This window comes from Peromyscus maniculatus, chromosome 14 (assembly GCF_049852395.1).
Source record: "Peromyscus maniculatus bairdii isolate BWxNUB_F1_BW_parent chromosome 14, HU_Pman_BW_mat_3.1, whole genome shotgun sequence".
Taxonomy (NCBI): Eukaryota; Metazoa; Chordata; class Mammalia; order Rodentia; family Cricetidae; genus Peromyscus; species Peromyscus maniculatus.
Genome location: NC_134865.1, coordinates 90,051,395 through 90,064,991, shown reverse-complemented (window position 1 = coordinate 90,064,991; position 13,597 = coordinate 90,051,395). Strand labels below are relative to the sequence as shown.

General features: G+C 41.9%; 1 protein-coding gene across 4 annotated transcripts in view; it reads left to right on the top strand.

Moving 5' to 3' along the window:
- Dnah11 (dynein axonemal heavy chain 11) overlaps positions 1 to 13,597 on the top strand; it is a 324,850-nt gene that overhangs the window by 57,029 nt on the left and 254,224 nt on the right. For all 4 annotated transcript variants that reach the window (XM_042261290.2, XM_076551573.1, XM_076551572.1 and 1 more), the window contains 7 exons: positions 963 to 1,079; positions 1,180 to 1,266; positions 6,991 to 7,149; positions 8,064 to 8,147; positions 10,167 to 10,325; positions 12,431 to 12,553; positions 13,441 to 13,563. In XM_042261290.2, the coding sequence (XP_042117224.1) occupies positions 963 to 1,079; positions 1,180 to 1,266; positions 6,991 to 7,149; positions 8,064 to 8,147; positions 10,167 to 10,325; positions 12,431 to 12,553; positions 13,441 to 13,563 (852 nt within the window). The remainder of the gene's footprint in view (positions 1 to 962; positions 1,080 to 1,179; positions 1,267 to 6,990; positions 7,150 to 8,063; positions 8,148 to 10,166; positions 10,326 to 12,430; positions 12,554 to 13,440; positions 13,564 to 13,597) is intronic.

The window sequence follows — 13,597 nt, the reverse complement described above, 5'->3', positions numbered from 1 at the left end:
CTCACCTGTTTGCACTGTGGGTGGGGAGGGCGGAGTGGAGGGAGGCCTCAACTGTCTATTGCTGTTTTTGTTCAACATCAAGTAGGAATTGACCTTCCTTCCTGCCTGGGCTCTTAAGTTCCTTCAAAAATTCCTCCCTGGCAAACTGTGACAAAAGGGAGAAATGGAGTCAGGTTGTAGCTTTTCCATACCCAGAATCAGTTTCGAAGGAACTCTTTTTGTTTTTGTTTTCTTTTTTTAACAAACTTACTAAATTGCTAAAATGCCTGACTTACAATATGTGTATATGTATGTATGTGTGTGTATGTGTATGGGTGTATGTGTGTCTATGTGTATATGTATGTATGTGTGTGTGTGTTTGTGTGCGTATAAGTGTGTGTATATATGTATGTGCGTATGTTTGTGTGTGTGGGGGGGTACACATGGTGAAACACAGGTTTCACATGCATGTGGAAGTCACAGTTCAATGATGAGTGTTTTCCCTAACCACTTATATTTTGAGGCGAGGTCTCATTGACCTTAGAGTTCACCCATTTGGACAGGCTAGCTGGCTAGCAAGCCCCAGGAATTCTCCTATCTCTGTGCCCTCAGGACTGCAGGTCCACACTGCCACACCTAAGTAAAGATCAGAACTCAGGAGCTTGCGCAGCAGGCTCTTTACTGACCATCCCCTCCCCCGCCCACACAGCCCTTAAACTTGTTCCCACAACAGCAAAGGACTTGGAGGTGAGTCTTTATTTTGAAATATTTCTGCCAGTTCTAAGATGACAGCAACTCTGGTGCCTGCATGGGAGATGCCTGGTTCTAACCCATTTTATCACCATACCATAACCTTGTTTTATTTGCATGACTTACTTCTAAAAGATGTCCTGAGTCAGAGTAAAGAAATAAGAACTACTGGACCACATGGTAGAGTTGGTTCAGGAGCTGAAGTCATGTCCATTGCACCTTTGCTTGCACAGGAATTGCCTGAAAGATGGGAAACCACCAAGAAGATCGCGGCCACAGTCAGACATGAAGTCTCTCCACTCCAAAATGCAGAGGTCACCCTTATTAGGAAAAGATGCATTTTGTTTGATGTGAGTTAGTTACTGGGCTTGTGGTTGTCTATTTTGAAGGAAAGTTTGACAACAATAAGTGAAGATACCTGATTGACGTTCACTTTTGTCCCTTGACCAGGAAAAGCAAGCAGAATTCAGAGAGAGATTCAGAAGCTATGCCCCGCTTGGATTTAAAGCAGAGAATCCATACTCATTGCTTGATAAGGTAATTCATTCTCCACTGTCTCATGTGCACAACAGCAGGCAGATTTTAAAGGGAGTTTTCTTTTCCTTACATTAGATTGTTTTAAATTGTGTTTCCTCCCAACACCACCACCATCAGAAATCATGAAAGCAAAGCCAACACTGAGAATGCACTGAACTCTTACCATATGTCAAGACTATCACCAAGCCAGCCTTGGTGGCACAGGCCTGTAATCCTGGCTGCTAGTGAGACCCAGGCAGGCTCCCAAAATTCATGGCTTGCCTAGGCTACAAACTGAGTTTAAGGCTGGGCTGACTAAGTAGTGATATCCTATCTCAAAATTAAAAGGGGAAGGAAGGGATATAGATGAATGTAAAGAGAGCTTACCTAGTTTCTGGAGAAGGTCTTGAGTTTAATTCCCAATAAACACATGAGTAGATACATGCATACATGTGTAGGGATGGATGGATACACACACAGAAAGGGGGAGGTAAAAAAAAGAATTTTTATTAAGCATGATACATTTTAATTACCACTGTAGCTCCATGAGATAGCCTCAATTTTTCTCCTTTCAGATAAGGAAATTCAGCATTAGTTACATATATTTTTTTGCAGATTACGGTACATAGATTTCAGAAATAGGATTACAGTTCTGGCTAACTAAGTCTTTGAAGAAATCAACAATTCTAACAGTCCCAGCTGTGGTGGTATTGTGTTCCCCAAAATATTGTGTACTCTAATAAATTTATCTGGGGTCAGAGAACAGACAGCCACTAGATACAAAGGCTAGAAAATGGTGGCACTCACACCTTTAATCCTAGCATTCCAGAGATAGAAATCCCTCTGGATCTCTGTGAGTTCAAGGCCACATTGGAAATAGCCAAGCATGGTGACACACGCCTTTAATCCCAGAAAGCCAGCCTTTAATCCCAGGGAGTGGTGGTAGAAAGCAGAAAGATATATAAGGCGTGAGGACCAGAAACTAGAAGCATTTGGCTGGTTAAGCATTTGGCCTGGTTAAGCTTCAGGCTTTTGAGCAGTAATTCAGCTGAGACCCATTCCGGATGAGGACTCAGAGGCCTCCAGTCTGAGGAGACAAGACCAGCTGAGGATCCGGCGAGGTGAGATAGCTGTGGCTTGTTCTGTCTCTCTGATCTACCAGCATGGACCCCAATAACTGGCCTCAGGTTTGATTTTATTAATAAGAACTTTTAAGATTCCTGCAACAACCAGTGCTTCCCATGTAATAATGTAATAACTTTCTCCTTTGTTCTCTGGTGGTAGAGGTTGATGCAGGGGGTGGGTGGGCTTTGCCAAGCTCTGTGAATGCTCAGCCACTGAACTCCACCTACCAAACTTTTAACCAGAGGAACGCTCATAAGCCTGCGTGTAAATACTGTTGAGTCATCCGATGTTAGTTTCCCACAAGCTACTTTATTATAAGAATTAACTCAAACCCACATGTGATTCATAGGAGACTTGAAAAAATGTCTTCTATCTTTGTGTTAGAAAAATACTTCAGGATCTTAACTTAGCAAACCAAGCAGTGCAAAAATGCCCTGGTGAGGGTGAGAATGTTTCCATCCAGGTGCTGGTAACTTCTGGGTTCTTCCTTGGGATAGTATTTCTATCTTCATGCTTGGCATAGTATTTCCTCTTGGAGTGGTGTCCAAATTGACACAGGTCTTACCCCATTTTCCAAATCTGACTTTGAATTGAAACAATTGCTTTTAACTCTATTCAAAAATCACCACTCTGTGGCCTAAGGTCCCTCCCGTTTGTGTGAAGAAAGTTAGTTTATATTCGTTGAAAAGGAGTAAGTTAGCATATGTTAATAAAGGATTGTTAAAAGACTATATCTAAACTCCAGGTGGTCTGAACAGATTGTGGATGGGAAAATGTTTTTAACTTGGCTCACCAATATGTTGTCTGCAAACATTTATGACAGATATGTATTGAATCTCGCCACTTCCACACATACTGTAGCTGCTTATAGTTGCAAATTTAAAAGTGAGAGGCTCATCCTATGCCTTTCAGGTAGTGTGGTTGGTATTTCAAAGAGAATGGAGCTGGGTTACCTTTTTCTTGAAGTCATTCTCTGTGTGTGTTTGCTCAGCTTGTAAATCTCATACTTCTGGTGTCATTATTCAACCAGAGGCATGCATATTCTTGTTCTGCAGTGACATTGGGAGATTCAGTACCTAAGGCATCCCACCCTACAAATAGAAGTCATTGACCTTCCAGGAACAAGGAGGGTGATGGTCTTTGGTGGGGTTCATTCTTTACTTCCTTTCTCCTTCCTTCTTTCCTTCATTTCTTCATTTCTGCAAAGTGATTCCACACTAAAGGGCTGGGTTTTGTTCAGAACTAAAGATGGGGTGCACAAAATAGGGAAATTATTCAAGATAAAGGCTGTTGTCTCTGAGGAGCACAAAGGCTGTGAAGGGTTCTCTTGCATAAACGATGCTGGATACATCCCCACAGATGTACAATTGTACATTGGCTGCTATGCTCAGAAGAAAGTGAGAGAAATCTCTTATCAGCAGGATAGAGCATTGGAAAGGAGGTTGTGAGTAGAGCAGATGCCAAAGCTTTAGGGACTCTTGAACATGCTGGAGCATCCTGGAAGCCTGCAGCTTTGAGATAGACACTTTTGCCACAAGTAGATGTTGTATCAGAGCAGATCTCAGGCTCACTGAGGCAGGGCGGGGAAAGTGTGTCCAGAGTCTACAGTGTGCACAGAGGTCTCTGAGGTTCCTGTTGATCCTTGCTAAGCCTCAGAGTAAGGTGAAGGAAGAGGAGGGGTCCTCTGGGAACCTATAATTATGAGCCTGTTGTCACAAGCCCCTGTGGTTCCCTTTATGCTGCCTTGGGATTAAGGAATTTCCAAGGCCAGGAAACAGAAGTGGCGGTAAGTAGCTCTGTGTAGAACCCAGTAGAAGCAAACTCAAATCTCTGCAAAACATGGTCTCAATCTTAATCCAGTGTCCTCACGGGAGCAACAGACCAGGCAAGTCAAACCCGAGTGAGCAGTAAATGGTACATAATCATCATACCTGGGAGTCAGCAGAAGCTCCAGATGCAGAGCCATGTAAATCTTCAGATGCTAGAAAGAAAATGAGCATACTGAAAAAAACTGAGCAGTCTATCAAATATGATCAGTTGAATTTGGAAAAGTACCAGTTACTTAAGGAAATGAAAATTACAGTTGCCTAAGACATACAACTCAGCAGATAGGAGAACGAGCTAGTTACATTTGGAAAAACTTGGGAACGTACATGTTACGTTGGAAGAAATGACTCAGAATGCTGTAAGTGGGCGTAAGGAAATGGGATATAGGAGAGAGATACAGAGGAGGAAATTCGAATGTACCCAACTCCTGTTCTAGAAAATAGAATACACAGAATGATAGATAGATTGAGACGTTGCTAGAGCTAGATAAAGCATGAACTGTGGATTCTAGAAGCTGACTGAATCCCAATAGGGATAAATGAATGTCTGCTTAGATTCATCATAGTGAACTGCAGAATATCAAAGGTGACCAGATAAAACCAGACAGAACTGGTGCTAGAAGTGGCAGGCAGGCAAGAACAGAAACCAGGGGGCTCTGCTGACATCTTCCAAATCCTAAGATTCTATTTCAGTAGGTGTGAAATGCTGACACACTAAATTTCATAACGCTGGAATGAACTCACTGCCAGCAGATCAACAAAGTATCTCCTGCTACCTCTGCCTCCAGAATAGGGGGCAGCCAAGTCAAATGTCATTTCCAGGACAGACCCACATGCAGCTAGACCTTGCAAAGAATGGTCAGAGTGACAAATGGAATGCTAGCAGTCTGGGAATGATCGTACAGGAAGAACCAGAACTTGTGGCCATGGAGCACATTGAAAGCTTCAGCGTGAAATACATATGTTTTCATAAAACATAATTTATCAAGATTTTTTCCCAGAAATAATAATTCTATGCAGTATTGGATATTAGTTATTTTCTCTTAGAGCTGTGAAAAAATATCTGACAAGACTAACTTAAGGAAGGGTTTGTTTTAGCTCACAGTTTAGGGGCCCGTCGTGGCAGGAGTAGGAGGCAGCTGGTCACGTTGCATCTACAGTGGGAAAACGTGGTGGTACCTGATGCTACTGACTCTTAGCTCACTTTCTCCTATTTATTCGCCCAGGGAATGGTGTCACCCACATTTGGGGTGGGTCTTCCCATCTCAGTTAATCCAGTCTAGCAACTCATGCCCAGAGGTTTGTCTTCTAGGCGATTATAGGTCATATCAAGTTGACAATATTAACCATCATGGTGACAAAAGTATTAAAGTTAATCAATAGGAAGAGAAATAGAAAAAAAATAGCTAGTTATTAGGACCTGGTGTGACAGGAGTTTGAGATTTATTTATATTGCATTAGGTATTAAAGATAACTCAGAAAGTAAAGTACATGCATATGTTATATACAAATGCCATGATGCTTTATAAAAGGGACTAAGTGTATTTGGATTTGGGTATCTAGGGTAGGGTCTTGGAACAAATTTCCTATAGATATAGAGGGGCAAGGATTTGGTTCAGCTGGCTGATGCTAATGTTCTGACATTCAGAAACCTCCAAGAGTACATTTTAAAGTGTTCTCACTACACCAAAATGAGATAATACATATGTGAAGAAGATGCTTTCATTTGGGTCCATTCCACAATGTGTACATATTTTAAAACATGTACATGATAAGCAGATAAATATTTGCTTGTCAAAAAAGTTAAAATTGAGGGAACATAAAAAGATCAAATGTTGATTTTTAATGTTAAAAAGAAGATGGAAGAAAACTAAAGGAATTCAGCCATTGGACCTGGGGAAGAGGATGGAAGGGAATGTGAAGCAAAAAGCAAATTCAGTTCTACTCTGAAAAGCCAATCACTTGGTGACACATTGCAACCTGAGCTCAGGAGAAAGGGCAGCTGGGTCCAGGAGGGAGCAGAAACAGCCCCAGGGCGGATGGAGGACGCCTTCCTTCCAACCCTTCGTGCCCCCCGGAATTCACTGTGTGAGCACGCTGCCCTGTTAATAGAAAGTAAACTTAAGAGTTGCTCATCAAAAAGGGGGAAACAAACTAGCTTGCCCTCGGTGTAAAACATTAGCTTCCCTATGTGGCAGGATAGTACGTGAACATTAGCACAGGTGACCTTAGGTGAAATTTGAACACAGATGTGTGCAAATGAATTTACTCTGGATGCTCTTGGACATGCGCATTCTTGTGTGTATCTTGTACTATTTATCATCTACAGGGCCATTTTCAAGTTAGAGAGGTTTTTATTCTTCCTGTTTCCCTCCCTCCTTCCTCCCCTCCTCTTCCTTTATTTCTTCCTTCTCAGAGTCTTGCTCTGTGCCCAGGTTGGCCTTGAATTCTCAGTGATCCACCTGCCTCAGTTCCCTGCATGCTGGGATCATAGGCATGAGGCACTACTCACAGCTAGAATTTTTGGGTTTCTTTCTTTCTTTTCTTTTTTTGTATGTGGTGGTTGTTTTGTTAAACTAAATATGATCATTAAAAAACTAATTTCTGATACAAAACTTCTCCTTTCCTTGAGCAAAGTCCCAACTGCATGAAGAAGCCAAGATGTCAAATGCCTTCCACAGCTTACCAATTAAATGGCATAGTGTTCTCTTGAGAATTGTGGTTTCAATGTGCAGTAGCAGAATCAGGCACGGTGTGGCTTCTGCCCCTAGCCCGCTGTGTGTTTTCTCCTCAGGCACATCAGGAGCTGGAGACTTTGGAGGAAGAGATGGGGCAGATGCAAGACCGTGCACGTCTCTTCGAGGTGACTCTTCCGGAATACAAACACATGAAGCAGTGCCGCAGAGAAATCCAGCTGCTCAAGGGACTCTGGGATGCCATCATTTACGTTACAGTAAGATGGAGTTTGGGGCAGCATGGTTCTCTTTACTAAGAGTTTTGAGTAAACATGCAATTTCAGTGTCTATATCAGTTTATTTGGGTTTCATAATATCTTGAAGTATACACACATTAGATTTTACTTCCCACCCCTATTCCCAGAATTAAAGTTCATAGATCTCTGTTAATGAAAGATTCTGCCTTGAATATCAGTTGTTTCTATTTTAGTTCAGAGTAAAACCTGCCTCAGATCCTTTGGGGGTATGATATAGAATATGAATAAAAATTAATATGTGAATCTGTGTTAAATATACAGTTGGCTGTGCATACTAACTCATGTAGACACCCTGTTTGTATTTTCTGTATGCATATATAAACTGAAACGTACTGAAAGTATTTAATTTGTATGTGATTAATACTAAAAACTTATGTATAAAAAGTTCTAGGAAAATAGATGTCTTGCATAAATTCCTTAAGTCAGTTGAAAGCCAGGTAAGAATATATTAACAAGATGTAAAATATAAACATATAAAATATGATCCAAAACTGGTTAATGAGATTTTTGTTATAATAAAGATTTTTGGGTGCTGGCCTAATTTATATTGCATGTAGAATTATAGAAGCCTATTATTTAATAATATACTTAACAATTTATTGAACTATGCAGGATGAAGTGGTGGTGACTATGTGGAATTTATTATTGCTACTAGAAATGAATATATCATGGTATTTTATCCTTAAGCTTGGCATGTTCTGACAATTTTTTTTTGTTTTGGTGATGGGGAAGTTTTGACAAGTGCAGTTAATATTTTAAAAATTGTCTTTCCACTGGTCGCGAGAGTCTCTGTGTCTCGCCAGTTTATATATATTTTGCTGTAGATACTCACTTCCGCCAAATGTTGACACTTTTATCTCCTTGTGCATTTTCAGAGAAGCATTGATAATTGGACAAAAACCCAGTGGAGACGGATCAATGTGGAGCAGATGGATGCGGAACTCAGGAGGTTTGCCAAGGCGAGTTTCCTAACTGCCGGATGGAGCCGTTTGTCTTTCTCAGCACCGCCCTCTCGTCTTCCCAGCCTAGTGTCTGCTGTGCTGGGCTGTGTTTCCTTGTTTACTTCAAACAGACTGAGACAAGATAGTGTTTCCCCACTCTCACCCAGTTGTGCATCTCATCAAGCCTGCCCTTCTCAGAACGAGTCGATAAAAACATATCCGTGTATGCTTTTAAGGGTTAATGAATGCATGAGAGACAGCCCTGCCCATGAGCTTGCTACAGCCATCTAGAGTAGAGAGGGAGATTGTGGGCATCAGAGCTGAGGGCTGCGGTTTGGGAACTGAGCCTCTGTTTTTTTCCCTCAACAACCATGAGTATTTTGTATCTGAAAAGGCACCTGTTGGTTTGGCTCTTGGGTCAAATCTGGATTTAACAAACTATTATAACATTTGTAACCATTGGTGGTTACTCCAGCATCCCCAGAGGGTGCAGTATACACAGAACTTGGCTTACCTGAACTTAAGGCCTTGAATAGTACTGCGTGGGTTCTGAAGAGACCAGACTTCTTTGGAGAAAGTCAAAGGCTACAAGAACAAAAGGCAGTTAAAAATGTCAGACCCTGTGGCTGGAGAGATGGCTCAATGGTTAAGAGCAATGGCTGCTCTTCCAAAGGACCTGGGTTCAATTCCCAGCACCCACAGGGAAGCTCACAACTGTCTGTAACTCCAGTTCCAGGGGATCTGAAACCCTCACACCAATGCACATAAAATAAAGTTTAAAAAAAAAAGTCAGGCCCTGCCAGGCAGGTATGAGCTGGTAGACTCACCTACTTCAGAGGGTTCTAAGAGAAGCCTGGGCAACATTGAAGAAAAGAAAAAAGAAAAGAAAAGAGACAGAAGGAGAGAGAGAGAGAGAGAGAGAGAGAGAGAGAGAGAGAGACAGAGACAGAGAGACAGAGAGAGACAGAGAGAGACAGAGAGAGAGGAGAAACAGATAAGCCCTTGGCTTTCTTCCTACTTCATAGCGTCTTTGACCCAGGTTGAGCTCTCTCTGCCCAGTTTATTTTATCTCCTGTATTGTCCCAGTCTCAACCCCCTTAATGCTAACAGCGCTGCTCACCCCCACCCTTATTTCCTCTGCCATTGGTTATTGTACGTCCCAGTGACAACCCCACCTCAACTACAGGTCCTTATTTTTAAAAGAATCATTACCATCTTTTACCCAGTTTTATTATGGTTTTTATCATTCTTAACTGCTGGCATTGTTCCTAGGGCTGGGATGAGAGCTGAGTGGAGGCCTTATTTAAAGCTTCTTTAACTCGTATCATAGTTAACTTCCATGAAAAAGATACTTGCAAGCAACCAGCATTTTAAGGGTTCATTGAGATGGACTAGATATTCCAGGATAGTCTCATTACTACAGGGAACAATCTGATTTCACTTGTGTTTCCAGAGGAAGCAAGGTTTGTTGCATGCCATGAACTGTCACTCTTCTAAATTTGATCTTCTGTGGGATATCCAGTTAGCTCTTGTGTTTAAGAAACTCTGGTACCTACATGGCTTGTACATAGTGGATTCCTAATTAGGAGTGAGTGAATCCCTTTGCATTTCTCTAGGTTAGTCCATAGTCTAGAGCAATGGTTCTCAACTTTTCTTATGCTGTGGTGACCCCTAACCATAGAATTATTTTCATTGCTACTTCATAACTGTAAATGTATACTGTTATGAATTATAAGTATCTATCTGTGTTTTCTGATGTTCTTATGTAACATCTATGAAGGGTTGTTTGATCCCAGAGGGCCTACTGCCCACGGGTTGAAAACACTGGTCTTAGAGCTGCCAATACTTTCTCTTTCTTGTATTTTTTTTTTTAAAAGCAGGACCTCTATATAGCCCAGGCTGGCCTCATATATGCCTTCACTGTCTTTCTTAATCCATGGATGGAGAAAGGTCTATGTATTCTCCGAAAGGATACAATTATATGTGTAATATATCATTATCTATAGGAATCTGAGCATTTCCCTTACATTTCTTTAGGAAATTTGGTCACTGGACAAGGCAGTCCGTGCCTGGGATGCTTATTCAGGCCTAGAGGGCACTGTGAAGGACATGACAACCTCACTGAGGGCCATTGCAGAGTTGCAGAGCCCTGCTCTTAGGGACAGGCATTGGCAGCAGCTGATGAAGGCCATTGGGGTACGTATTGGGGTCACCTTTACTGGGTAGTACCTGCTGCAAACATCACCCCCAGCTTACAGAGTGGCACATGTGAGAAAGCCTCCAGTCACATTCAAAAGGCCAGGTTCCTTGAGGACCCATGCACCAGTGAACCCACTCCTCACCCTTTTATGTCCTCCTGGCTGTGTGACCTCAGGGAAGTCACTTCGGTTCTCTAGTTTGGGTTTATTTTTACTTTTATCTTGAGAAGGACTCTGCCTGGTTTTTGTGCCTCCGAGTTGCCTTGTAAGGAGCGATCAAGAAGAAATATGACAACATTTTACAGAAAGCAAATAGCAGCTAGTGGTTTTATGAACCATGAAAAGGATTGGAAGGTATAGACCTGACTTTGGGGGAAGAAGGAATTCTGACATTGTGCGTTCTTTTTTAAAAACTTAGTATGTAACGTGTCCTTTTTGGTAGTCATGTTGCATGACTTAAAGTGGTTTTTCACATGTCCATGCCTCCTGAGGTTCTGGTTTCCTCCAGCTATACCTATGGAAGAGCAAATGTGTCATTCGTATGCTTTACTTTTCACCACAAGTGACCAGAATTGGTTGGAAATGTGTTAGGGGAAGCCTGGAATGTGTTTTCTCCTTAGGTGAAGCAAGAGCTTTCTTTGTGAAGCAATGCCATCATGGTGCAAGGAAAATTTGCAGGGCAGGAACACAGGGTAAATGGGATCTTGGAGGGGTGCAGACAGCCTGGCAGTGTGGCTCTCATCCCAACACGAAGGAATGATGGGGTCCTGAGATAAGTCCCTTGCTCCTTGTGCCTTCATTAACTCTTCTGTGTAGTAGGAACAATGCTTCCCATGCAGACCTGGAGGGCAGATTAGATAATATATGTGCTCATGTGTGAGAGCGAGTCTGCAGTAAGACATCTGTCAAGTGACCCTGAGTCCTTCTAGACATTGTCTACTTACTTACTCTTCATTACTGATTGATGTATTCATTCAGATTTTTTTTTCAGTATCTGCATATGTAGCTGACTGTGTATCTAGTCTCTCCTCCTATTTCTTCTTATACACTTTTGCCTTGACACGGTGTCGGATTGCTTATAGAATGCCTTTTTATAAGCTAAAAAAAGTCACTTTCTGAGTCAGACAGTAGGGGGAAAAGCATCATTTTCTGGGCTGGGCTTGAATGCAGAGGTAGAAAAGAGTCAGCCTCTCTGTCATCTGGGCTGGAGTACGTACTGGGTGTGTAGACTGCACAGTGGCTCATGGCGGTCCTATTGTACGTCCCTGCTCCCATTGGCTCTGGAATGAAGTCACAAGTAACAACAGACATAGAATGATCAACTCGACTGACTTGCCCAGGGCTTTCCAGGGTCAGGCTTATCCAGTGATTGTCTTGCCTCTGAGGGTGCTCCTCAGACGTAGGTAGTGGATTATGGTTCACCCTGTGGAGGGGTGAATGGTACTGAGCACTGTTTAGGGGTGGTGGAAGCCGGAGAGGGCAGCAGCCTCTGGAAAGCAGAGTGGTATCCTCTCAGGACTGACTGCAAGGGAAGCCTTTTCTGTAGCCATCATTTGTAAAGGACATGAATTGACTTCCAGGTGTAGGAAGAACCGAGTTCCTGTTAACCAAATCCTGGGTAAGGGGTGTGGGGGGCAAAGGATAATGGAGAGAATAATGTGAATTCTTTCACATATTAAACCTGAATAATGGAATGAGTGGGGACAATTTTTGCCAAGCCACTAAGATTAAATTAGTGGTAAAACTAGGTCATATCACGAGTGACTGGAAATTATGTTCTATGAGCAGGGCACTTCAGGAAGAAAAGACAAATGGGCTGTTCCCTGCTTCCTGGGGTTTCAACCAAATTATAATAAATGAACAGTGGGAGTCTTTTTAAAAAAAATAGGTTTTTGGGTAAAGGCAATAGAAACAGTTTGAAAATGGAAGGCTATGAAACAGAAGAAAGCATTGTGTTTTAATGTGGTGGAGACTTGGCCCTGAGTTACGGCAAATGAAGGCTCAGGGACTATGAGCTGAAAGGGAGTGACTGTATTACCACACCTTCCAGGAACCATCATTACATGTGGGACATAAAGTCTGCCTCTTTTTCTTCCTAATCAGGTCAAATTTTCAATAAAGGACACCACCACACTGGCAGATTTGCTGGCCTTGCAGTTGCACAGAGTAGAAGATGATGTGAGAGACATTGTGGACAAGGCGGTGAAGGAGCTGGGCACAGAGAAGGTACCATCCAGGGATGTGTCTTTGCTATGATCCTGGATGAGTGAATGAATGAAAAGCTCTTAGATGGTAATCTCTTTAGGGTTGCATCTTTTCTATGATGCTGGGTTTGTGATTTTGCACAGGAGCCATTTAGGATGAGTTGTTCACTGCCCTGGGAGTGTGGAAGCATGTATCCAAGATTTCCCTCTGCTGATGGTTAACTGGGTGCCCCAGGCAGGGCACAGGATCACTCGAAGTCATGGGACATTCAACAATAGGAGGGTTGGCCCTGCTGAAGGGAGCAGGGGCCACCTGCATATCTTTTCCTTTACAGCAAGCCCTACCCTAAGTATTGGACTGATATTAGCTCAGTTAGTCTCTCATATTAATAGTGTTATTATTTCTGTGTACAGACAGGGGAACTGAAGAATAGAAAGGTAATTAAATTCCCAGGTTTGCTTAGGAGCCCGAGATTCACATTCAGGCCCTACCTGTCACCTATCTCATGCTGGCTAATATATAAATTGGTGTAACCTTTTAAGTCCCTTTTTGCACTTATATCCCTTCAGGGAGGAGGATGTAAATCAGACCCAATAGAAGTTTAGTGTTAGTGTGATGCTTGGTCCTTTGGAGTAGAGGCATTTAATCCCCCAGTCTTGTCACCATGAATCATGTAGGAAAAAAAATGAGGCCAGTCACATTTAATATTATCCATTTTTAAATTATTAACATGAGTTTTAAATATTTATAATATTTATTATTTATAATTATAACTTAAATTTATTTATAAAATTTATAAATATTGACATTAATATAATAAACTTTTTTGGATTCTAGGTCATGGCTGAGATATTGACCCTAAATTTGATGTTTATACACTTTAATTAATTGATTCTTTTGATTACTAGGTTATTACTGAAATCAGCCACACCTGGGAGACCTTGGAATTTTCTTATGAAGCTCACCATCGAACAGGCACCCCACTGCTGAAGTCTGATGAACAGCTTTTTGAAACACTAGAGCACAACCAGGTAAAATGGATAGTTTATTATAGATTTTTATTTT